At 30.2% G+C, this 26761-nt stretch overlaps 1 protein-coding gene across 6 annotated transcripts in view; it reads left to right on the top strand.

The window, feature by feature from the left end:
* Nucleotides 1-26761, top strand: part of LOC111688408 (protein furry) — a 137348-nt gene that overhangs the window by 9448 nt on the left and 101139 nt on the right. The window contains exon 1 of one of the 6 annotated variants that reach the window (XM_046952269.1): nt 15357-15500. The exons of the other annotated variants lie outside the window; for them this stretch is intronic. Coding sequence (XP_046808225.1) covers nt 15461-15500 — 40 coding nt within the window. The 5' untranslated portion in view covers nt 15357-15460. Of the gene's footprint in view, nt 1-15356; nt 15501-26761 lie in introns of those variants that run through there. 6 annotated transcript variants of the gene reach the window in all.

The raw sequence follows: 26761 nt of genomic DNA, 5'->3' as shown, positions 1-26761 counted from the left end.
TTTGAAATCGGTCCATTATTTCACCTAGCCCCCATACAACCGTACCTCCCCATTTGAACTTTTTATGCCATAATTACGTCAAATATTCTATTATCTCTCTAAAAATTGGTACAAATAAGTTTTATATAAGTATAAATGACACTGCAGATTTTCGTAAGGATCGGCCCTTATTTGACCCTAGCCCCCATACAAACCCCCCTTCAAAAATGTCTTAAACGTCTAAAATTGACTTGTAACCATTTGTATCGCAAAGAAACTCAACAAAACTAACTGTTATTTAAAAAATATATCCTTTTCCCAAATTAACCGAGGATCGACCCATATTTGACCTATACAAAGCCTCATTTAGAAATTTTGGTTTTTTATCAATAAATTGCTTAAATATTTTGGAATAATATTCAACATTAAAGTTTCTTTATAAAAAGTAAAAATTTTAAAAATATACTCATGGTGTAGGGTATTATACGGTCGACCATGCCCGACTATACTTTCCTACTTGTTTCATTTATTTTTTCTAACTAGTAAAAATATAAAAAAATTTACAAACGTTTTAGTATAAATCCGTTTAATAATTGTGAAACCAACATTATTCTTATTCGAAAATTGTCAAAAATATAATGCTTCGGATCTTAACGAAAGGTTCTACATAAAGACCTAATAGGTAGTTCCGGTTTGATTATACTTCGATTACAACTTTCTGGGATTAAATGTTTTATTGTGCAGCACTAAATTGTCTATTTTGATTAGAGTAATTGGGACATAAATCACTAGATCAGATTTGGATATTTTGTGAACGACATATGCCTTTAAGACGGAGGTCCACATTACGCGTCTTTGTGTCAAAGCATTACGTGCATTTCATACCAATTTTTATTCGCAATATATGCGACGCTTTTTGTGGCTTTGCGGCCCATTGTGATACCCTTAAAATTGCCATTTCCTTACTTTAAGAGTGATTGTGATTATTTGGTTCTTGCGGCGTTCCTAATAAAACTAATCATGTGATGCATCTCTGTGCTCTACCAAGATAGAGTAGTCTATGCCATCGTAAGGCTGGGCAATCACATAGAAAATGTTGTGCACCTATTACACTTTCTCTTCGTTCAAATAGCTTTTACAGTAGCTATAAGTTGGATAGCCCATATGTTTCGGCATACATATGTATGTCCAATCATACTATGACCAGTAAATTTACCACCTAGAAGCCAAATCAAGTTCTAACCAAGAGACAAAGGTGTCCCATTCCTATTCGTTGTCAGAGTGGGCCAAAGCAGTGTCGATATTCTGCAAGTGGTGTTATTTGACCATATTAGTTCCATCTCACTAAAAGCCTTGTCATCTATCAATTTTGATGGCATCAACAGAGTAGTGCGAATATCCTTTTGGGTAAGCACCTAGAAGCCAAATCAAGTTCTTACCAAGAGACAAAGGTGTCCCATTCCTATTCGTTGTCAGAGTTTGCCAAAGCAGTGTCGATATTCTGCAAGTGGTGATATTTGACCACCTTAGTTCCATCTCACTAAAAGCCTTGTCATCTATCAATTTTGATGGGGTCGACAGAGTAGTGCGAATATCCTTTTTGGTAAGCATTAAGTTTAGGGATCACCATTTGGTAGAGCATTTATCAGATATTTAATTTCCCCGGAAGCCCGGGGATATTTAATCCATCCAATTTTGATGTTCCAGCATATTCTTTGGATGGAAGCACTATTTCCGAAGTTAACTCTCTGAAGTTCCTTGCTTTCACTATAAGAAATATTTTGACTGTTAATGAGTAATTTAATGATTTCGACTGTTAATTCGTGATTTATTCTCAGTGAGCTCTTGTCCACTACAAAACTTATTCCTCAAGTATTAAGAAATGTTTACGTTATTTGAGGATTAATTGCCATTTTCATGAATGAAGCTAACATTCGGGTTAGAAAAGTCATTTTTTAAATATTCAACCTTTTCCTATTATACGTTCATGTATGCAAGCCTCCAGCGCATAGCTTGTCTATTTGTAGCTATGTTCATGAAACCAGCTCTTCAAAACCACTCTTCATATAAGATTAGCCTTCTAAAAATAGTTTCCCTCTATAGTCTTTTCAAACATTTGTTAATCATACGTGACACTATCTCGATACCAAGTCAGATTTGTCAGCTAGACCTTTTTCGACAAAAATAATTTCTAAGGTTAAGGTGGAATATTAAAATATATAACATAAAGTCCAAATGTATGTAGACTAGACCTTATGAAGACTAACCCCCATATTTATAAATGGTTGCTAAAGTTATTGATGGTTTATTGTAGGAATTTTTTGTGGAAAATGTGCGTTATAAACCTAAAATATGCGATTAATATCTTTATAAAAACGGGATTAAAAATCTTATTAAAAACAAATTTCAGAATTTACAAAACTCTTTTCGATCGATTCAATGATTCAATTGTAAGTTTGGAAAACCAATTTGATTACAAACGACTTGAAAATAAATCAAATTTGGAACATTTAGGGAAAATACAAGAATATATTGACTATTTTTAAAACTACTGGGCTTTTCCATTGTTTTTTCCTTAGTTTCCTAAACACATACTTACATACATACGTATGTATATATTACGAGCTGTAAACTAAAATAATTTCTTAAATGTAAATATAGACGTGTAGTAGTTAAGTATGTTTGGCATTAATAATGTACAAGGGTTGTTTCATAAATTATTAAACTGACCCTGAACTGTATGTTTTAAATGTTTTCTTTATTTTTTTTAATAGATGTTGTGGTATTAAGGTATAAAAGTAGTGGTCAATAAAATATGTATGTCTTGTAGTATAAATCTTTGAAAAAAATAATTATATAATTCTTTTTAATATCCACAAATAATTGATTAAAAGAATATGAAAATAGATTACAATAGATTTAATAGAATTTTGGTGAAGAAAAAAGTTCATTCTTGATACCTGCGCTCGTTTGAGCAATAGACTACGTAATATCTTATTCTTAATTGTTAGTGTCCATTTGTGGATTAGTGGATAAAAACTTTCTGAAGACTTTCCAGTCACTTTTTAATTATATAAATATAATTCCCTGCCCCTCTCTCCCTAAATTACATGAAATAAATTATCTGAAAACTCTAAATGAATAAATGATGGAGTGTCTAAAATGGAGTTTTCGGATTATGTATCATTTTAAAGCTCACATTGACTTCACTCAGTTTTACGGAATCAAGGGTTATAATAAAAGAGTTATAAAGACTTTGCTGCTTAGATTGGCAAAATTTTAGCGATAAAATCTATCATCTTAATGTCTTCGGTTGTTCAATTTTCAAAGATCTTTAGGTTAGGTTAGGAAGAGTTTGCACCCCGTAAAAACGGCGTATATCCACTCGGAGACCATAAGGTCCATTTTGATTCCCTTCAAGAAGTGAAGTTTCAATACAGAGAAGCCTGAACGCCACAACAACACAAGATTGAAAGAAAATAGGTAAAGAGGATATGGATAAATAAATAATTATATGTAATAGAGAAAATCCATGTCCCCCTATAAAGCCCAGTCAAATAAGTGACTAATTCCCTTAACAAAACCTAGTAGACTGCGAGGGTTAAGTCCCGCAATTTCCCACACTTCGCCATGGAACCTATTCCCTAGATATTTCAGCCTGAGGTTCTGTATCCTAGGACATTGGCAAATAATATGCTGGATCTGGTCTCTTCTTCCTCCTTATTCTCACATAACTACTGTCCCACTTGCTGACAAAGGTTCTAACTGAGCAGTGTCTAGTTAGAATCCCATGAGAACTTTCAGACTGCGTCTATTCAGTCCTATAGGTATTTTGGTAACACCCATATCAAGTTTTGGCCACAGGGCCTTTGATATTTTTCAATTCAATCTACTATTACAGGACTTGTTAATGATATTACGTATTCTTTCCAATATCAACCTATTATAGTGACAAATCGGTGATTTTACCATTCTTTCCCTGTTATCTATGTATGTCAAGGTTCGAACCTAATCTAGCTAGTTCGTCCGCAATCTCATTACCATGCACATTACAATGCACTGGCACCCAACACAGTCCAATGACAACCAGTAATGTCCCTTAAAGGCATTTCTACAATCTACAACTGGGCGCGAATGTACCGTGTGACAATCCAATGCTCTAAGAGGAGCTTGACTATCAACATAAATTGTCACAACCGACCCCGGATCGATACGATTCCTTATCAGTTCCGTTGCTTTCCATATCGCTAGGATCTCTACTTGGAAGACAGGGAGTCTGAAAGACCGTTTTATGTTGATATCAGCGATATAGATATCGCCACCCGTGCCGGTATCCACTTTGGACCCGTCATTGAAAACTGCACACCCACCAAACAGTCCATTGCATACAAGCCAATCGTCCCTTGTTGGAAATTCTATCAAATACTAGAGTCGTGATATCATAATCCGTAATTCCGCGAAGGGAATTACCTTAATCATGCAGACCTACTTCGTACAAAATTTTTGTATGATTGTCGCGCGAAGGTTTTACTAGCGAAGACTCGTAGAGTCTTAGTAGATTCTTAGACGCCACATCCGCTACAAAAAGATCTTTAGATTCATAAACTTTTAGCGTTGGTTTATAATAATGTTTAGACGATCATCTGAATGCGTGGATTCGCAGATACAAATCTACACATCATTCAAATTCTTAAAAATCGTTGTTATCTTGGCGCAATTATTTACAAAATCTCATTAAATCTTTTCCATTAAAATTTGGAATTTCAAAATTTTTAATAAAAACCTACGCATAAGACGAAAATACATAAAATGCGTTGACATGCAAAATAGTATTTATTTTGGAAGTTTATTAACCCCCCACCAAACGCTACAATGGGAGGAAGGTATAGGTGTGAGGTACATGTACCTACAAACGCCTAAGTATAGATTATTTATTTAGAATTTAATATACAAATATATTGATTTTTCTTATGAAAATGAATCTACAAAATGGTTTTTAAATGTCAATTTTATTTGATTTGGGTTTGTGTGTTTTTATATTATTGATAAAACGAAGCTACTATTTACATGTGAGAAGAGAAGAAAATTGAATATAAAAAAACTATATAGAAATATAAAATAGTTGTATATGTTTAGTATGACGGATATACATACTTGACAGTTGAACATATAAAACATATCGTTTCCATGTTGTCAAAATATATGATTTTATTAATAATAAATATATATGTACATACGTATGTATGTCTTTTTTCAGACATTTTTCTGGAGCATAACAAGGTTGTTGTTTTTTTGCTTATTCACTTTTACTTTTACTTGTATGTAGTTTATTTTTTCTGACTCTTTAAATCTTTATTGAAATTTCTATATTTATATGTGAAATAGAATAAAAAAATATTAAGGTTTTGTGGTTTTCCGGCCACTCAACTCAAGTGTTTTTTGTTTATATGAAATATTTTTTTCATTTAGTGTTTATGGAAAGCTTTAGAACTATGAAATTCTTAGTTTTTTTCAGATATACAATTGCCATAAATTGGGTGACATTTACATTTCTGTTTTTAATTAGTACGTTGACAGACATTAAGTAGTTTTCCACACTAATTATTGTGACATTGCTCAGCATGTAAAATGACTAATTTTGTTTATTACAATGTTAAGAACATGATAAACATATTTTTAAGGATTCTATGATAATATCTTTAAGGAGTTATTAAAGTCTCTGTTCGCTGTTCGTGTACGAAAGTTTGTCGATTTTTAGGAGAAACTAATAAGTTAAGACACATAATTTAAGACACAACGCGGCACTTAGAATCACTCTTAGTTTGCTTATCGAACACTCAAGTATTTACGTACCTTAAAGTTATTGTAATGCCGGGTGATAATGTTTTTCTAATGCTTCATATTCCACAGGACCTAAACGATTTTAAATCACATCTAAACAGAGTTTCTTTCTGAAACCAATTTACGTCCAGGAATCAATCATTTATGAGGTATCTTTAGGTAGTTGTGGTTGAAACCCAATGAAAACCTGAAATTAATCTAAAATGCCTGTATGACCATGTCATTTCCTGCTTTTTGGTGAGGAACCTTTAAAAATCTGTATATATTATCACGTGCAGGCTTTAGCAGTGCTTAGGTGGTAGATTGTTTAAAGTGCACTTTATTTGAAACATTTATCTTTTTCGCTAGTTTTACCATATACTAAGTATTTTATTCTATAAGTAACAGAAGTCTAAATTATTTACTTGAGGTAATGACAACTCATTACCGCTCCTTGACTTCCAAAGAACACAAGTGTCAATTTTCGTACATGACTTCACTGGATCGTGTACAATTACTTTTCTCGAGTATTTCAATTATTTATTCTTAGAACATTGTTGAATGTATCGTTATTTCCGTATTGCAAAAAGCTTAACTTCTGTTTATAACAATGATGGTAGCCTCTGATGATTCGGAAACATTGCCTAGAAACGTAATACATAAAATAAGCCAATAACTTATTCTTACTCACTGAGCACACACAGGTGACAGCACATCTAACTCATTCTCATCGTATAGCCTCACAGTTACTCCCTCTGCCTATTTATGTAACAGTGTCTGACAATATACCAATATCTTCCCGTGTTTTTGGTTCAACCACAACCATTACGTGCACCCCAAAGTGACCTGTCCAATAACTCCTACAAGCCCGAAACTATTCCCTACGTGCCTCCGCTTTATTTGATACCATATAAGATAGGAAACTTCATGAAGGAAACATAATCCGGAGAAGAAGCTCCAAGTGACAACTGTAGTTTGTGTTCGGAATTGTAAAGTTGAAATTCTTTGGCCATAATCGAACTCAAGCCCGAAACTCTTCCCTGCAAGCTACCGCTTCTCTCTATGGGATAGCAAGGGAATCAAGGTAATGTAACCCGGGGAAGGGGTCTACAACTGTGCTTATTGTGTTTGGAATTCTCATTCCCAATCGAATATTTTATATCCTTCACCAGAGGACATACGATTAGCAACATCTATAGACTTAATTAAAGTCAATCGATAGAGAGTTTCATTTTTAAAATGGTCATTCCGGATGGAGGATCTAATTTACGTAGATTATCATTGCTGATTACTGAGTACGATTAAATTTTTTTCATGTTTCGGACACCAGTCTGTTACCAAAGTGCATTAGTGAATTAATTATAAATCTTAATCTATGTTATTATTGTTTTCATACTTTTAAAACTCTGCCAAGATGTTAATCATAATTGTTAACTATATAAACAAATTGCTGTGTATTATGAGTGTAAAAATAATTTGTTATTGTATTTTTTTGTACTACTAGAACGTTTTTTGTTGTTTTTGTAGTTCATATATATTTATGAGTGTGCGTTAATTGTTTTTTTTTGTTATAGTTGTTTTTGATGAAAAAAATGTTTGTTTCATTATTTTATCTTTATACCAACACTCGCTCTCTCATACAATTTCGTCTCTTCTTTTCTAAATAAATGATTTTGTTTTTTTTTTTTTTTTTTTTTGTCAAAAACGCTTACATTTGTTAGATTTTTGTTTTTGAGAGTTTTTTTTGGTTTTAATTTTCTTCAGAGTACCGCGTACTTTTGTTTTTAGTTCTCTGTTTTCTATTGCAAGCGGCGTTGCCAGATAATGGGATTTAATTTCACTTGAAATGGACAAATTTCTCTACATAAAAACAATATAAATTGAGGCTTTGTTATTACAATTTTCAAATTTATTATGTTTCTTTGTGTAAAGGCGAAAATTCCAGAGAAACATTGATCTATCATGATCAAAATTTGAAAATTCTGTTATCCGAGCACTGTGCTAAAATGCTCTTGTTCTTAACTGTGGACTGACAGATAATAATGAGAATAAATCCCGATGCATTCCTCGACTAATGAAGAAGTAATCATTAAGGTTCAAAGAGTTCATACGATGTCAAGCCAATAGATTGACATCTATTTGCCTTAGTCTTTAATTGAAAACAGTCTTTTCCTTCACGTTTTCATTACTCTTCGCAGACTGCTTAACATTGTCGAGAAGGCTATTACCTCAGCCTTCAATTGAAAACATACTTTTGTTCCACGGTTTTATTACGCTTCGCAGACTGCTTAACTTTGTCGAGAAGCGTGTCACTTTTCGTTCAATCATGTCGTAAACCATGTACATTCCAACAGAGTTTGTTAATTTGTCAGCGGTACCTATTGAAATATGCCACTAACGAATTGGTTTTTAACGCAGTTATCACCATCACTCCTCTTCAATTTACAGAAAAATTACGAGTGTGAAACTCTATAGTATTAATAGCACCTTTTTACAGCAACGTAACATGCGCCGGGAGGGTGCATCCAGTCCGACATGACTTTGGCTGCTCCCATTTTTCTCTGATTTGGCCTTTACCGGTTTGGCTTTTAGCCGCTGTTAGCTGATCTTCGAAGAGGCGTCTTCACTGGTGGTACAGCAACGTAAAAAGGAAGGCGTATCTAAGCTTACATATTCCTCTGACATCAGCTGAGATTAGGCTTTTGTTTGACTGTTTTAAAACGCACTGCCGACAGCTGAACACCGTCTAGAAACGTGTTCATAAATTGTTTGCTACGGTATCATTGCCCTGGGTATTTAGTTCACTGAAAATGGTCTTCTCACAATAACTTCCATCTGGCCACACTAGACGCTCAGTATCGTACGCTCAGCAACATTTATATATTTTTTGCTTGTACATTGAAATTTGATTTGAAATATAGTATTTTTTTGTTTCACTTAATTTTTTTAGCGGCAACAGTTTGTGATTAGCGTTTGTTCAAATCGTATAGAAAAAATTTGCATGTCATAGAAAATAATAAAAAAAATAAATAAAAATATTTTCAATAATATAAAAAATACAACATTTAAATTATTAAAAAAACGTTAATAATAATATAAAAATAATATTAAAAATAAATATAAATACAAATACAACAAGTTATTAATAAAAATAAAACAATTAAATAACAATAAAAAAGCCAAAAATTTTTTTAAATAGTACAAATTAAAAACAAATTAAATATTCAAAAATTATTGATTTCAAATACCAAACTAGTGAGTGGCACAATTAAAAAATATACAAATTTTTAAATATTAATCAAATACCTCCTATATTCAAAGAATAATAAAATGTGTTTAAAAGAAATTAAATGAATTAAAATCAATGTTTATTATTGTATTTTGTGTGAATTTTCTATTCATAGTATTTAAATTTTTTCCGATGTTGTCACTTTTTTTGTTTTGTTTTTTTCTTTTTGTTAAAGGGGTCTTAAAAGAGGGGGCAGGTCTTCAAAACAATATTATGTTTATAATTGTGAAGAAAAAAAGTATGCAAATGGAATTAAAAAAAAAAAAACAAAACAAAAATTTTAAAAAATCATCTTATAAAACAATACTACAATTTGTTAAATGTGTGATTTTTTTCGTATGCAATGTGTGTGAATTTCTAATTAATATAATAATATTTTTCTGTTTATTTATTTAACCCCATTTAAGAAGAAAAAAAAGAAACATAAAAAGGTTCAATAATTTCTTTAAATAAAGCAAAAATAAAATATAAAAATTAGTGAAAATATTTACAAATGTATTCCTTTAAAATTTCTTCTATATAAAAAGGAAATAAAGTGTAATTTATGTTAATTAAAGACAACAATAACTGTAACCCCTCAAATATCCCTTGAGTTTGACTGTGAATTGCTAAGTTACCGGTATCGATATACAAATAAATTTTCGATTGTGAACTGACTATTCTATAAGCATAAACATTAGTTAAAATAAAATATTACTTAATACAAAATATTATAAAAATTAAAACAGATCAGATAATGTTAAGCTATGTATACACTTTCTGACAATGTCTTACAATCGTGTAAACTTGAAACGTTGTCAGAAAAACAATTTTTATAATGTTACACAAAAGATGACACTGTTGTTAGACATTTTCTCAATATTTTTCTGACAACATTGTAAGATCTTTTAATATAGCTTTAGATTTTGCTTATGGTTAGGTTGTTGAGGCAAGAGGGTCGACTCACTTGGCTTCATGTACTAGTCCCTTTGTGATACCCTGAAGCGGATGACATTTCAACCCACCCATGGGATATTATATGTTAATTTTTAACGCGGAGTCAAACAAACCTGAGGTGCAAACAGATGTACAAGTGTATCGTGCATCGTCGGACTACCCAAAGTAGCATTCCTGATAAAGGAGTGGAAGGGGGTGGTCAATAAGTAAGAACATTTTCAACAGTCTTCTCTAGTCCTTATTTTCACTAGTCTTCTTTAGTCCTTATTTAATGTTAGGTTGTTGAGGCAAGAGAGACGACTCACTTGGGTTCATGTACTTGTCCCGTTGTGATACCCTAAAGCGGATGACATTTCAACCCACCCATGGGACATTATATGTTCCCCTGAGGTACAAAGATATGTACAAGTGTATCGTGCATCGTCGGACTACCCAAAGTAGCATTCCTGATAAAGGAGAGGAGGGGGGTGGTCGATAAGTAAGAACATTTTCAACAGTCTTCTCTAGTTCTTATTTTAATAACATTTACAGAAATCGTTTTTTGAATAATTCACTATTCTAGCATGCGCACCTATTTTACAGTGCCCTTTCAGTATGGCTATTAACAGTCGTAGCCTTACCCTTGAATGACAGGGCGGTACAAGTGTGAGGAAATATTCAATAGTCTTCTCTAGTACTCGTCCTGATAATTTCTACAGAATTCATTGTATGGAGGCCAACACTGTCTAGAGGATAAGCCAGGGAGGTCCATCTAGAACATTCGAATGTCCCGGTACCCAGGAAGTCGTTGTGTGTAAGATTTAGCCTTCTAGCGCACATATTTTACAGTGCTCTGTCAATAAGACAACTAACAGACGTAGCCTAACTCTTCAAAATTCTATTAAACTATGAGATCATCTAGAGGCCAAATTTGTCTAGAAGTTATGGAAGTGATAGCAGATGCCCATCTGATTTGAAAAGCCCGAAAATTTTCTGTGAGTGTCCAGATTTCGCTAGTGCGTCCGCAATATTATTCTCTAGAATACTTGAATGTTCAAGAAAGTTCATTCACATTCACGAATCAGACTGAATGTCGTATAGACTCCATACAGAGATTCGAATACACCTGTGGAACATCTCACAGTAACTCAACTAGTTTGCCACTCTTTAATGAATAAGATTTCAGAACAAATCTATAGTATTTAATAAAGTTCCTCTATGAACGGGTTGTTCAATTTCAGAATATCATCTTTTTGGAACAGTTTTTCTTGAAACAAATGATTCAAGCTAACTTTAAATACCTTGTTCTCAGTAAATGTGGAAGCATCGACCGAAACAAATAGATAACAATTTAAGCTCATTTTAAATACATTGTTCTCAGTAAATTGTATTCTTGTGGAAGTATCGATCAAAACAAATAGCATTCCAATGGAACAAAGTATGCACTATAAGGCGGATAACACAAAGCTTCTTAACTGCAAAGGCCGATAAAATTTGATAAAAGTCGAAACCTTGGGACTAAGTTATACTATTCTTAAGGATTGTATAGCGTTGAATGCGCTATCCGCATCACGCCTAAGATTTGACAAAACTCCATTTTTGGCCTTGTTTGAGAAGTTGTATTGACTGAACCAAATATAGCATATTTTTGTTGGTTTATGTTTTGCATAATATATTGTTTGATCAAAAAATTTCTAATCACACAAAATGCCATCGTGCAACTGCTAGTACAGTTATAAACAGAAAAAGTCAAACAATTAAAAAAGGTCCCAACTAACGGGTCACGTTTTTATTGCAAATGCAATTTTTTAATCGCATTTCTAATTATTTATTTCGTGTTTTATTACACTTACGTCAAAATCTTTATCAGCATTTTAAATTTTATACCAAAAAAAGAAAAAAAAAAACTAAACAATGAAATCAACAATCAAAAGAACTAAATCGAAAAATATACTTTTAAGAAGTTAACTGTTTTTGTGGTTTGTCACAAAATCCAAGAACAAAGCATTCGTCTACCTTAATTGAAATGATAACAATTGTAGCTTTTAGATGTGATTTATTTTTCCTTAGTTAGTACCAGCCGGTAATAAGTGCTAGCGATTTAAGTTGATAAAACAAGTGTTGTTTGAATGTGAAACATATTTTAAAAGGTATGAGTGGTTATTTATCAACATCAGAGAATTGACTACAAATGGATTTGGTGTTTAATAGAAACTAATAGATTTATAAAATTGAGATTAAATTGTAATTATTGCTATAGAAAATATTCCTTAAATTTTTATTTCAAAACTAACAGTTCAATGTACTTTTAAAATGTTCCTTAAACCTTGTAAATGTACAACTTATTCGATACTAATCTGAATGTATGTTTATTTGTTTTTATAATCTACACCACTTTAGTGGGGTTTGTGCTGATGTTTGTAACGCCCAATAATATTGGTCCTATACGCACCTTAAAGAATACCAATCGGCTCAGAATAATTTTCTGAGTCGATTTAGATATGTCCGTCCGTCCAGGTAAACCTTGTAATCAAACTACAGGTCGCAATTTTGAAGATAATTCAATGAAATTTGGTACATGATCTTCTATTGTCAAAGGAACGAAGCCTATTGAAAATGGTTAAGATCGGTTCATTATTTCACCTAGCCCCCATGCAACTTAAGCCCCCCCCCCCAATAGGGCTTGTAATCAAACTACAGGTGGCCATTCTGGAGATAATTCAATGAAATTTTGCACATGATCTTTTATGGTACCGTATACGAAGTCTATTGAAAATGGTTAACATCGGTCCATTATTTTACTTACCCCCATACAACTAACACTCGAATAGGGCTTTTAAACTTTGCAATCAAACTACAGGTCGCAATTTTGGAGATAAAACAATGACATTTGGTACGTGATCTTCTATTGTCAAAGGAACGAAGCCTGTTGAAAATTGTTTACATCGGTCCATTATTTCACCTAGCCCCCATACAACTGAACCCGCCGAATATGGCTTTTAAGTTCATAATTATGTTTAATATACTGATATTTCGACAAAAAGCTGCAAAAGCCAAGTTCTATACATGACCCTCACGAATTCCTTAATAATAGGTCCTCATATGACCCTAGCCCCTATGAAAAGCCTCCTCAAAATTTCACTTATATGTCCACAATTTTATTCAACAACAAACTACTTAAATATGTATATCTGAGGCAAGGTACAATTCAACTTAAATCACAACTAAATCACATTATATTTTCAGTGTATTTCTGAATATTTAGGACAAAATGGCGGTCTAAAAAATGGGCGTGTAACATCCCTTAAGAATTAATTTTAAAAATTCCTATATCATGGAAACCTTGACTGCAAGAAAATTCTAAAATTTTACACGGGCGACGTTAAAATTCAATCGAAATATTTGAGAGAAAATGGCCAGACCAGCAATATGACTAAAATACAAACGTATATCTGAAAAACCTATAAAAATAGAATACTGCAACATTGACATCCATGTTACTTTTAAATTGGTGGATTAGAAATAGGGGGCGTGACACCTACCATAGTGGGCGTTCGTTTAGTTAAAAAAAGAAATGGAGCTGAATGTTGTGTCACAGAACTCTTTTCAGAAAGTATAAAACGATTCCAGAGAAAGCTATTTATAAATCTGTAAATGTAAACCTACTCAAAGGAAAGCTTTTAGGGTTTTCTTAGATCGAATGCTAATAAAGTTGGTGTCTATTTCTTTGTCCCGGGAAGTCAAGATTTGTATAAATACGTAAAAGTCCCGAAAATTCGCGCTTTAAACTTAATTATAAATAAGATTGTAATTTTCATATCTTATCGATTTAAGACTTTGGTTTAATCATGCTTATTTAGTTTTTGACCTTTAGATTTTCTGGGCAGTAATAATTGAACCTTTTGTAGGTGTAAAACGTTATTAGCGTCTGGAGAATGAAATGAGTTGGAAACGTAACATCAAGAATTTCTATATCATACTAATCAGGTTAGAAAGTTCAAAGAGAACAGTATTTAGTAGATCTACGACTAGGATGCCGAAACCATAAAATGTTTGTGAACATTTTCAATATGAAATTTGTAGTTGCAATTGATCAAGGAACCCATATATCGCCTTCTTCCTAATAAATATCGGTGTTATAATAAACTTTTATATAATGATTCATCGCAATGTTTATTTTGTGATTATTTGACCATTTTTGGACCTAGGTCTCGTACGATAAAATCAGGACCAATTAAAAAAATCGATTTCAAATTTTCTGGTTAGTGGCATTGGCATTTTAGGTGACGTTATACACTAATGTTTTACAGTTTTTCTGATAAAGATAATGATAAAGATAATCTTCATTCTTTGGTTAAACCTGGTTTAATATATGTTTCGTGTTTTCCGGTAATCAGTAAAGTTACATATTATCTTATTTTAACTGAGTGTAATTGGCCAATTAAACTCAAGTTACAAGTGAGAAAACACAATTAACAAAAACAATAAAACAATGATTTCGGACGAACAAAAACTTAATATTTTAAGTAAATTGCAATTTTCTGATTTGTTTTGATTTATTTCTTATTGTTTTAAAGGTTTATTTAACATTTTTCCAAAATTTTCTGTTTTACAAAAGTATTGTTTGGAAAAAACAGCTGTTCATTGTTTATGTTTTTGAGTGAAAAGTTGGCAATACTAACAAAGTTAACTGAGCTTAAATATAAAACTGAAAAACACAATCATCGGTTAAAGTCCGCCTAAATTTGTTCCGTGTTTAATTTAACAGCAAGTTAAGCCTAGTTTAACTGAAGAGTAAGAAACACGGAGAATTAAAACCAATTTATTATGTTTATTTTGTATGGTTAGGATTTTCTCTCAAAGTGCTTTTTAAAAACATTTAATCTAAAGTTTAAGACCTATTTATTGTTTGATTAGCAGCAAACAACATTTATTTATAAAAATATAAAAATTCATACATTTTCAAATTTCCCCTAGAGCCACATGGCACGTGATATAATTTATTCTAATATTAATAATATTATTGTTTGTATCTTATCAGTTTGAGTAGAAAGACAGACATACACATGATGACTTGAAACAAAACATGCGAAATTAAAACTAAACTAAATAAATAATTAAAAAAGTATTAATTTCATTAAATTGTTATTTAAAGTATTTTTTTTAAGATTTTTCAACAATAAACAAAGGCCATTAACAGCATTAATTGTGATATAAATAAAGTATTTTTGAAATAATTTATATACAAATAAACAATAAATAAAAATAATAATTAAGTGATTGTTACTCACATATTAGTAAATAATATTAAATAAATAAAGAATAATAAAACCACAGCAACAAAATAATTATTTGTTAAAAAAAAGTCAATAGATTTAATCAAATAAAACAATAAAAACAACAACTAAAATTAATTGTCAGACGTGTGAATATTTAAAAAATTTATGCAACTTTTTAATGTTATGGAATTTTCAATGGACACAAAAGAAAATAAAAGGTTCGTTAGTTTTAACCATCACTCACTGTCGTTAATTGTCACTGTCACGCTTTTCATCTCGTTGTATTATTCATGAATATTGGCTGTAAATTTTTATCATTAGCTTTTGATTTTATTAAAAAATATTACAATTTTACTGTTACAGCCTATCAGACATGGACAATTTAAATTTGCAAACTTTTATTAAAAAGTAGTACTTCTAAACCATTAAAAATACTAAATTACTTTTCGACTGTTACTGCCTTAATTCACTAGTTTACACACTAATATATGGAATAGTTATGAAGTATTATGTAATAAATAGTCCGATTATTAGTCTATTGAATACCCTTTGGACTAGATTATTGACTAGTCCCCAGCAAAAATAAAACGAAGTACATCCAAAGGAATATCATTTTTCACCACTTCGAAGGATGCACTAGGGAACTGCTCGCCAGCAAAAATGAAAAGAAGTAGTTCCAAAATAATAACATTTATCACCACTTCAAAAGTAGCACTAAGTGAATTTTTTTTTACCTTCTGTGGAAGTAATTTTTTATTGACTTCCAAAGAAGCGAAAAGAATCCAATTTTTTCAAGTTGAAGGTATATTATTTGTACTGAAATTTTTGAATTAAAACAAATTTTATTTTTGATATTATTTGAGTCAAATTAGTTGTGTTCTATAACCAGCAAAAAAAGTGTTGAAAAAGATGTAGAATTTTCATCAGAACTAGTAACTAGTAAGTGCTTCAAATTAAGATGAAAAACCTATGAATTTGACATTCGCGTGTCATTTAAGGGATGTTGTTAATTTTTGACAACTTTGAACTACATTTAATCTTATCTTTAGAAGCCGATATTTATATGTCAAAATTAAACCACATTCTTTCAATGAAACGCTTATGTAAATGTCATTGGTTTTTCATTTAAATTGTAAGTCCTTCGAATATGTTGTTTGTAGTGACTTTTTTACATTCTTTCCTCATTTGTAAGGATATGTTTGGTTTATAAAAGCGAAAAGTATGCAATCGCATTTTCAGATGTGATTAAGATGTCGTTTGTAAAGTATGACATCAATTATTTTTTGCTGGGATAATACTACAATTTCATCTCGTAATAACTTTCAAAAAAAAAAGAACATAAAAATTACTTCCTGAGAATGACTTCAGATGTAGTGAATTTGGAATCAAATAAAAGGGATATCTTTTCTATGACAAGCCTGTGTAGAAATCAAAACTTGTGTTTTTCAGTACTTCCTTGTAGTAAATTCTACTTCTTAATTATTTATTTCAAAGTTTATTTATTATCGAATGCACTTATCTATTGATAATTATATTGATATAGTCTATTGATTACCCTATAGAATAGTCGATTCATTACCCTAAGGACTAGTCTAATGACTGCTCTAAACTATAGTCTATTGACAAATTTATTCATTGCTTCATGGACTGTTTTTAGTCTATTGACTTCTTTATGTACTATTTAATTTGTAGATCCACCATATAGACTTGTCAATTAACTACCCTAACTAATTAACAAGTATATGAACTAATCTATTGACTATTTGACTGGCTATTTTAGAAACCAATATACCATACATAAGTCTATAAACTAATATTTTCTCTAGCTAATGGGCTAGTCCACGCACTAATCTATTGATTATTCTTTTAGTAATCTGTTGAATAAACTATGGATTACTTATGGAAATTTATAATATAAAAAAATGTATGTATTTCTTTATGTCAAAACGTATTACACGGAGAGAAAAAACATAGTTCGACATTGTTACTATAACTAAACTAAGGGTGTGAAGTTAAATTCGTCGGCCAGATATTCGTTTTCAAATTAAATTAATTGATTTTTTAATAAAACAAACGCCAAATAAAATGTTTTTGTGAAAAAAAGTTAAAATATATTAAACTATATTCCGAAAATCAATATGTAAAATAAAAATTAATTAAAATAATTATATACTTATAAAAAATGGTGGTTAAATATAAAATTTTGAAATGAAAAAAATCGACACTTTAAGAAGACATGAATTGGGGTACCGGCATAGTGGAAGTAGCCCAGGACTAGTTCTTTCCAAAAACATATAGTTCATATACAATTCCAGCTCTGGATAATTTTTACGAATTTTTGAAAAAACCCAAAATTTTGCCAAAAAATCTGAAATTTTCAAGTGGCTCCAACGGGTATTTAGAGAAGACATGAATCGGGGTAGCGAAAAACTGGAAGTAGCCCAGGACTAGTTCTTTCCAAAAACATATAGTTTATATGCAATTCCAGCTCTGGATAATTTTTACGAATTTTTGAAAAAAAACCTAAAATTTTGTCAAAAAATCTGAAATTTTCAAGTGGCTCCAACGGGTATTTAGAGAAGACATGAATCGGGGTAGCGAAAAACTGGAAGTAGCCCAGGACTAGTTCTTTCCAAAAACATATAGTTTATATGCAATTCCAGCTCTGGATAATTTTTACGAATTTTTGAAAAAATCTAAAATTTTGCCAAAAAATCTGAAATTTTCAAGTGGCTCCAATGGGTATTTGGAGAAGACATGAATCGGGGTAGCGGAAAAATGGAAGTAGCCCAGGACTAGTTCTTTCCAAAAACATATAGTTTATATGCAATTCCAGCTCTGGATAATTTTTACGATTTTTTAAAAAACACAAAATTTTGCCAAAAATTCCAGCTCTGGGTAAATTTTACGATTTTTTTTAAACATTAACAAAACATTTACAAAAATTGGAGTAATTTAAATATGTGCATAGCTAAATTATTTTCTCGTGAAAGATTGAATTCCAGGCAGTAGAAAACTGTAAAAACTTCACTACATCTACGAATACAATAAATGTAATTTTAAAAACTATACAATAGTCATTTGGAGTGGGCTTGGATTGCTGAAAAAATCTCAAATTTTCTCAACAAATTGCTTTTTTAGATTTATTGTGAAATATTTAGTTTTTAAATACATTTTCTAATATTCACAACAAATTTTACTTTACTACTTTTTTAGAGGATTTGTGAAACCTTTAAATTTTAAAAATGTTTTTATTTTTAGGAAATTCGACTGAATTTCTAGATAAAGTCTCTAAGAAAATTAAAAATCAAAGATTTCACAATTTTTTGAATTAGTTTAGGGTTTTTGAGATTCATTTTCCAATTATCACAACAAATTGTAAAATATAGTTCAGTGCACTTTAACGTTCAAGTAGAGTCAAAGCGACTCCGTTTTAACTTTATTATTACCTGCAAAATTATGTCCTTCAAGAATTTATATAAATCATATATAAAAAACGCGATCCTAACAACAAATTTACAAAAAAGACCCAAAACGATCAATCCAATTGACACAGATGCAAAAACATTTTTAATTTGTGTAAAATTTACACAATATTTTGCTACCTGTATTAGTCTCATCATAAATTCTTAAAAATTATGAATTACCGCGATATTTGTACCTATCCTGATATAAATTAATTCAAAGTATTTGAAGTTAAACATAGCCTTTTTGGTTTAATCAATTTAATTTTTTGTTTGATTGTCGGTATATGAGCAATTATCAAAGTTTTTTAAACTTTTCCTTCAAACTATAATTTTTTAATTGCATTCCCATATAAATCAAGCTCGCAATATTCAGATATTAATTGTTTTTTTTTTTAATTTTACTAATTCGATATTTTTCAAAAACTATAGGCAACAAGTTAAAACATTACTGAAATGAAATTTCTTAAATCTTATAAATCTTATGCGCTAAATTTGAATAATTTTTACAATTATGTGCAATTTTTTTCAAATATTACACATATAAATACTACAATTTTACGGATTTTTTTTAAATAATTAAGTGAAACCCTCTATAACTTTTGCTACCCTCGATCATAATGATTTATACTAACGGATTCATCACGTATTAGGGTCAGTTTATATTCACACAAAATATTTTGTGCCATCAAAAAATTTTTTCTATTTTTTTAACTCAAAAATTAAAAATGTTTGCCAATTGCTCATATATGGCCTCATAATAGTTAGGAAAACGAAATTCTTCTCCTAGGTAACCTCTAAGTCCTACGTATCGTTTGGCAAATAAAGTTGTCAAGATCGGTTGACAGATTCGCCCTATGAAGAAATATATATACTAACAATTTTATGGTAGTAAATGGGTAAAATAAAATGATATTTCTTTGGGAAATGTTAAATATAGTTCTTCGAGTATATATGAAATACCCAGGAATTACATGCCGCATTATTTTTTTGCTAGTCAAATGTTCTACTCACTGCTCCTGTGCTTAGATTTTCTATTGTTCTTCAAATAATGGTCTTAACATTCACCTGCAAATTTATTTTGTTATCTTATTTGTAAAACACAATTTTTTTCACGCAATCGGTTAAAATATGAAAACTAAGTAACAAATCGAAAATAAAGCACTTTCTCCTGTACTAGATTAACAGTCATTACTAAAGTACCTCAAAGTAATGCAGACGCTAATTACTAGTCACTGAAAAGAATCTGGTTATGTAAGTACAACCCTTAAAATAGTTTGTAACGGGTCTTCTCCAAAATTTTCTGAATTTTTTGGCAAAATTTTATGTTTTTTCAAAAAAGAACTAGTCCTGGGCTACTTCCATTTTCCCGCTACCCCGATTCATGTCTTCTCCAAATACCCATTGGAGCCACTTGAAAATTTCAGATTTTTTGGCAAAATTTTAGGTTTTTTCAAAAATTCGTAAAAATTATCCAGAGCTGGAATTGCATATAAACTATATATTTTTGGAAAGAACTAGTCCTGGGCTACTTCCAGTTTTTCGCTACCCCGATTCATGTCTTCTCTAAATACCCGTTGGAGCCACTTGAAAATTTCAGATTTTTTGGCAAAATTTTAGGTTTTTTTTTCAAAAATTCGTAAAAATTATCCAGAGCTGGAATTGCATATAAACTATATGTTTTTGGAAAGAACTAGTCCTGGGCTACTTCCATTTTTCCGCTACCCCGATTCATGTCTTCTCCAAATACCCATTGGAGACACTTGAAAATTTCAGATTTTTTGGCAAAATTTTAGGTTTTTTCAAAAATTCGTAAAAATTATCCAGAGCTGGAATTGCATATAAACTATATGTTTTTGGAAAAAACTAGTCCTGGGCTACTTCCAGTTTTTCGCTACCCCGATTCATGTCTTCTCTAAATACCCGTTGGAGCCACTTGAAAATTTCTGATTTTTTGGCAAAATTTTAGGTTTTTTTCAAAAATTCGTAAAAATTATCCAGAGCTGGAATTGCATATAAACTATATGTTTTTGGAAAGAACTAGTCCTGGGCTACTTCCAGTTTTTCGCTACCCCGATTCATGCCTTCTCTAAATACCCGTTGGAGCCACTTGAAAATTTCAGATTTTTTCGCAAAATTTTAGGTTTTTTCAAAAATTCGTAAAAATTATCCAGAGCTGGAATTGCATATAAACTATATGTTTTTTGAAAGAACTAGTCCTGGGCTACTTCCAGTTTTTCGCTACCCCGATTCATGTCTTCTCTAAATACCCGTTGGAGCCACTTGAAAATTTCAGATTTTTTGGCAAAATTTTGGGTTTTTTCAAAAATTCGTAAAAATTATCCAGAGCTGGAATTGCATATGAACTATATGTTTTTGGAAAGAACTAGTCCTGGGCTACTTCCACTATGCCAGTACCCCAATTCATGTCTTCTTAAAGTGTCGATTTTTTTCATTTGAAAATTTTATATTTAACCACCATTTTTTATGAGTATATAATTATTTTAATTAATTTTTATTTTACATATTGATTTTCGGAATATAGTTTAATATATTTTAACTTTTTTTCACAAAAACATTTTATTTGGCGTTTGTTTTATTAAAAAATCAATTAATTTAATTTGAAAACGAATTTTACAGTATGTGGAACGTATTTGACAAATGTGTTGTGGGACGTATCTGGCCGACGAATTTAACTTCACACCCTTAACTAAACTATGTTCTCTGTAACAATATATTGTTATCAAAAATTTTTTATTTTATTTTAATTTTATTTAAACAATATTGTTGTTACTGTAATCATTTTTATGTTTATGGCAATTATAAATTTGTGTATGATTCACTGTGTGTTGTTTTACGCGACAATAAAATGAGTTGAAATAATTCTCATTTGGTTTATAACATTATATGTATAAGTATTTCACTTTGTATAGAATAATATAGTTAAATTTTTTAAGTCAAATTGAAATTTTTAAATCGTGTCGTGTATTGTATGTTTTTACTTTTTTAGAAACTGTAATTTTACTGATTCAGTAATCAAAATAAATTTGATTTCTATATAAATTTTTTAACAATATTTTGTTCACAGTGGATCATAATATAGTCATGTATAACAAACAATATTACGGTAAATAACAAATATTATGATAAAATATTTTAGCTGATTTTAGTCATAATATGATATTTTAAACTTGTTACAATAACCATAATATCTTTAGACTACAATCACAATTTTAACCATAATATGTTGCTCTTAGAACATGGTTACCACAACCATGTTTTTTCTCTTCGTATAAAAATTACAATGGTAGTAAATATCCCATGTCTGTTACATACTAATTTGCAATGTTTGCTTCATGTTTTCTTAAGTGTTTTTCTTACAATTTTAAAATTGTATTATTTTTTTTTAAAATTTGTAACATTTTTGTTAGTTTAAGAGATAATAGAAACTAGTTTCACCAAGAAAGAATTAAGTCAATTTAGGAAAACCTATTCCCAAGTGATGTAAGTTTCAGAAAGAGCATTCTGTATTGTTAGATAAGGTAGATAAGGCAAAACTTTTAACAACATCTTTCTAAATACTTAGTTTCTTCAGATCTGCCTGAATATTATGTTCTTTAAATCGCACTGTACTTTGGTCTAATAGTTAACATTTGGATTAAGCATAAATTCAAACGTTAATTTAGATATAATCAGTACTTAATGCTCATTTAAAATTCACTATACATAAAAGTAAATAAATAAACAAATTGAAATACAATTCAAATTAACCGCAAAAATAATTATTCGGTCGTTTAATTTCCACACACATCTAAAAACTTTAATAGATTTTTTTTGTTTATGAATCGAATTGTAATTAATACAAGGAGTATGTGTCATCAAATGTTTTCTAAACGTCACAAATTCTATGAATTAAATAACAAAAACAATATATATATATGATGAAAGATTATTTGTTATTATGACTGCAGTTACAAACAAAAATACAATTAATCAATAAATAAATAATTACTAGACTGTTATTTTTTTATTTTATGCTACTCATCTTATGGTCATATGTTTATTGTTCTATTTAATTTATTAATTTTGAATTAAAAGAAGTATGTAGTATGAGTGTAATGATATCGTAAATAACAAAATAATTGAAGGTCAATTATAAATCAAAATCAATTTAAACGTTTTACAAATAAGCGATAAATTTTAGTAAGTGTCTCTATATTCTAGTCTAGATAAGTAAGACGATAATTTTTACCATTATTTAGTCGATGGTTTATTTCATTATCTTTCTTATAGTTTATAGTTTATTCTATATTCAAGTCTTTAGTCTAGTCTTTAGTCTAGTCTATAGTCTAGTCTATAGTCTAGTCTATAGTCTAGTCTATAGTCTAGTCTATAGTCTAGTCTATAGTCTAGTCTATAGTCTAGTCTATAGTCTAGTCTATAGTCTAGTCTATAGTCTAGTCTATAGTCTAGTCTATAGTCTAGTCTATAGTCTAGTCTATAGTCTAGTCTATAGTCTAGTCTATAGTCTAGTCTATAGTCTAGTCTATAGTCTAGTCTATAGTCTAGTCTATAGTCTAGTCTATAGTCTAGTCTATAGTCTAGTCTATAGTCTAGTCTATAGTCTAGTCTATAGTCTAGTCTATAGTCTAGTCTATAGTCTAGTCTATAGTCTAGTCTATAGTCTAGTCTATAGTCTAGTCTATAGTCTAGTCTATAGTCTAGTCTATAGTCTAGTCTATAGTCTAGTCTATAGTCTAGTCTATAGTCTAGTCTATAGTCTAGTCTATAGTCTAGTCTATAGTCTAGTCTATAGTCTAGTCTATAGTCTAGTCTATAGTCTAGTCTATAGTCTAGTCTATAGTCTAGTCTATAGTCTAGTCTATAGTCTAGTCTATAGTCTAGTCTATAGTCTAGTCTATAGTCTAGTCTATAGTCTAGTCTATAGTCTAGTCTATAGTCTAGTCTATAGTCTAGTCTATAGTCTAGTCTATAGTCTAGTCTATAGTCTAGTCTATAGTCTAGTCTATAGTCTAGTCTATAGTCTAGTCTATAGTCTAGTCTATAGTCTAGTCTATAGTCTAGTCTATAGTCTAGTCTATAGTCTAGTCTATAGTCTAGTCTATCGTCTAGTCTATAGTCTAGTCTATAGTCTAGTCTATAGTCTAGTCTATAGTCTAGTCTATAGTCTAGTCAATAGTCTAGTCTATAGTCTAGTCTATAGTCTAGTCTATAGTCTAGTCTATAGTCTAGTCTATAGTCTAGTCTATAGTCTAGTCTATAGTCTAGTCTATAGTCTAGTCTATAGTCTAGTCTCTAGTTTAGTCTGGTCTAGTCTAGTTTATAGTCTAGTCTATTCTCTATTCTAAGTTATAGTCTAGCCTATAGTCTACTCTACCGTCTAGTAAATAGTCTAGTCTATAGTTAAGCACATTGTTTTTAGATTATAGTCTGTACTCTTGTCAATTGACTAGTCTGTTGTCTATTTTATAGACTAGTATATACTCTATGCTATAATTGATAGTTCAATCCATAATTGATAACTAATCCATAGTCTTGTAGATTGTTTAGTCTATAGTCTATTTAATACCTAAACTAACTAGTCCAAAGGTGAAAAGTCCATATAAGAACTATATGCAATTTTTGGGAAAAATTCTTGATATTGTTCAAATAAATAAAAGGTTAAATAATTTTATTTAAACAATATTGTTGTTACTGTAATCATTTTTATGTTTATGGCAATTATAAATTTGTGTATGATTCACTGTGTGTTGTTTTACGCGACAATAAAATGAGTTGAAATAATTCTCATTTGGTTTATAACATTATATGTATAAGTATTTCACTTTGTATAGAATAATATAGTTAAATTTTTTAAGTCAAATTGAAATTTTTAAATCGTGTCGTGTATTGTATGTTTTTACTTTTTTAGAAACTGTAATTTTACTGATTCAGTAATCAAAATAAATTTGATTTCTATATAAATTTTTTAACAATATTTTGTTCACAGTGGATCATAATATAGTCTAGTCTATAGTCTAGTCTATAGTCTAGTCTATAGTCTGGTCTATAGTCTCGTATATAGTCTAGTCTATAGTCTAGTCTATAGTCTAGTCTATAGTCTAGTCTATAGTCTAGTCTATAGTCTAGTCTATAGTCTAGTCTATAGTCTAGTCTATAGTCTAGTCTATAGTCTAGTCTATAGTCTAGTCTATAGTCTAGTCTATAGTCTAGTCTATAGTCTAGTCTATAGTCTAGTCTATAGTCTAGTCTATAGTCTAGTCTATAGTCTAGTCTATAGTCTAGTCTATAGTCTAGTCTATAGTCTAGTCTATAGTCTAGTCTATAGTCTAGTCTCTAGTTTAGTCTAGTTTATAGTCTAGTTTATTGTCTAGTCTATTCTCTATTCTAAGTTATAGTCTAGCCTATAGTCTACTCTACCGTCTAGTAAATAGTCTAGTCTATAGTTAAGCACATTGTTTTTAGATTATAGTCTGTACTCTTGTCAATTGACTAGTCTGTAGTCTATTTTATAGACTAGTATATACTCTATGCTATAATTGATAGTTTAATCCATAATTGATAACTAATCCATAGTCTTGTAGATTGTTTAGTCTATAGTCTATTTAATACCTAAACTAACTAGTCCAAAGGTGAAAAGTCCATATAAGAACTATATGCAATTTTTGGGAAAAATTCTTGATATTGTTCAAATAAATAAAAGGTTAAATAAATTACAGAACATTTGTGATCCACGGAATTATTGTAGAAATTATGTTTACCATAAGTTTTAACAAAAAAAAATACAATTCATTCGAGTCACCCAACAATAAATGATAAATTTTTTTATGATTTATTTTATTATTTGATTGATAAAACAGACAATTGTTTTGGTGCTACATGTGCTTTGTTGTGCAAAACTTGGAGGCTAATAAAGATAAAGTCAATTTTCACCTTTCTGATAAATACAAATGGAAATCGATATTTTATCTAGAAATGCCATACACGCGTAATATTTTTATGTTAAATATATCATTATTTTTTTTTTCTTTACATCTACAAATTTAAATATTTATTATTTATTTGTTTATCGTGACTTTCATTATTCCCCAAATTGGATTAAATTTGTTGTAAAATGAAATTGTTTTTATAAACATTTCATTGGGCAATCACGAATCATTTTAAATGGAATCTATTTATTACCTTAATGTTGTTGTATTGTTCTAAATAATTAAATTTATTTTGTTTATTTCTTATCTTAATTAAATCATATTTATAAAATTTTTTGTATGTTAAAATTATATTTTAAATTATTTTTCTTTCTTCTTTCTTCTTCATTGTGATGAAAGTAAAACATTAAATTGAGTTTTAATAAGGGTGTCATGTCCCGCACAGAAATGTCGAGTCGTTCGTTTTACGATCTATTGCAATTATTTTCCAATGGAGGTATTTCGAAATTATTATATATTAATTATGGTAGATCTCTTGGTAATTGTGCATTTTTTTGGTCTGAATAATGTATTTGCTAAGATTTGAAAAATGTTTCATCATACTCATTAATTTTGAGGCACATTGTTGAATAATTCTTGCAAATTAATCATTAATTCATTTGTGATTAGAAGATCATTTATTTTTGGTTTTATAATTTTTTTAAGAAACGAAGTTCATTATAGATTTAAGATTCCGAAATCCCATAAAAGATTCGATTAAAAATTGCTAAAAATTGAAACTATTAAAAGATCTTGCTCTCTTAATGATTTTAATATGAATACTACTATTGATGCCAGCTGGATTTGTACCTGTCACCTTTACCCGAGCAGACCTTTTTGGTTCCTTTAATAAAGTGGCCTGACCATTTCCAGATTCGAATGTTGAAGTCTCCCTATTGGGAACTATAATAGGAAGCTTCTGAATTTAATTTAGAGTATTTTATTTCTGGAGGAGTTTTTCTACCATCTGTAGTTCTAACTGAATCCCTGATCTACATTTTCTCCTTCATATTACTTAAACGGTAA

Source organism: Lucilia cuprina, chromosome 5, assembly GCF_022045245.1.
Source record: "Lucilia cuprina isolate Lc7/37 chromosome 5, ASM2204524v1, whole genome shotgun sequence".
In the NCBI taxonomy this organism is placed as follows: Eukaryota; Metazoa; Arthropoda; class Insecta; order Diptera; family Calliphoridae; genus Lucilia; species Lucilia cuprina.
Note: the sequence above shows the minus strand (reverse complement) of the source record. Positions and strands in the feature narration are given on the sequence as shown.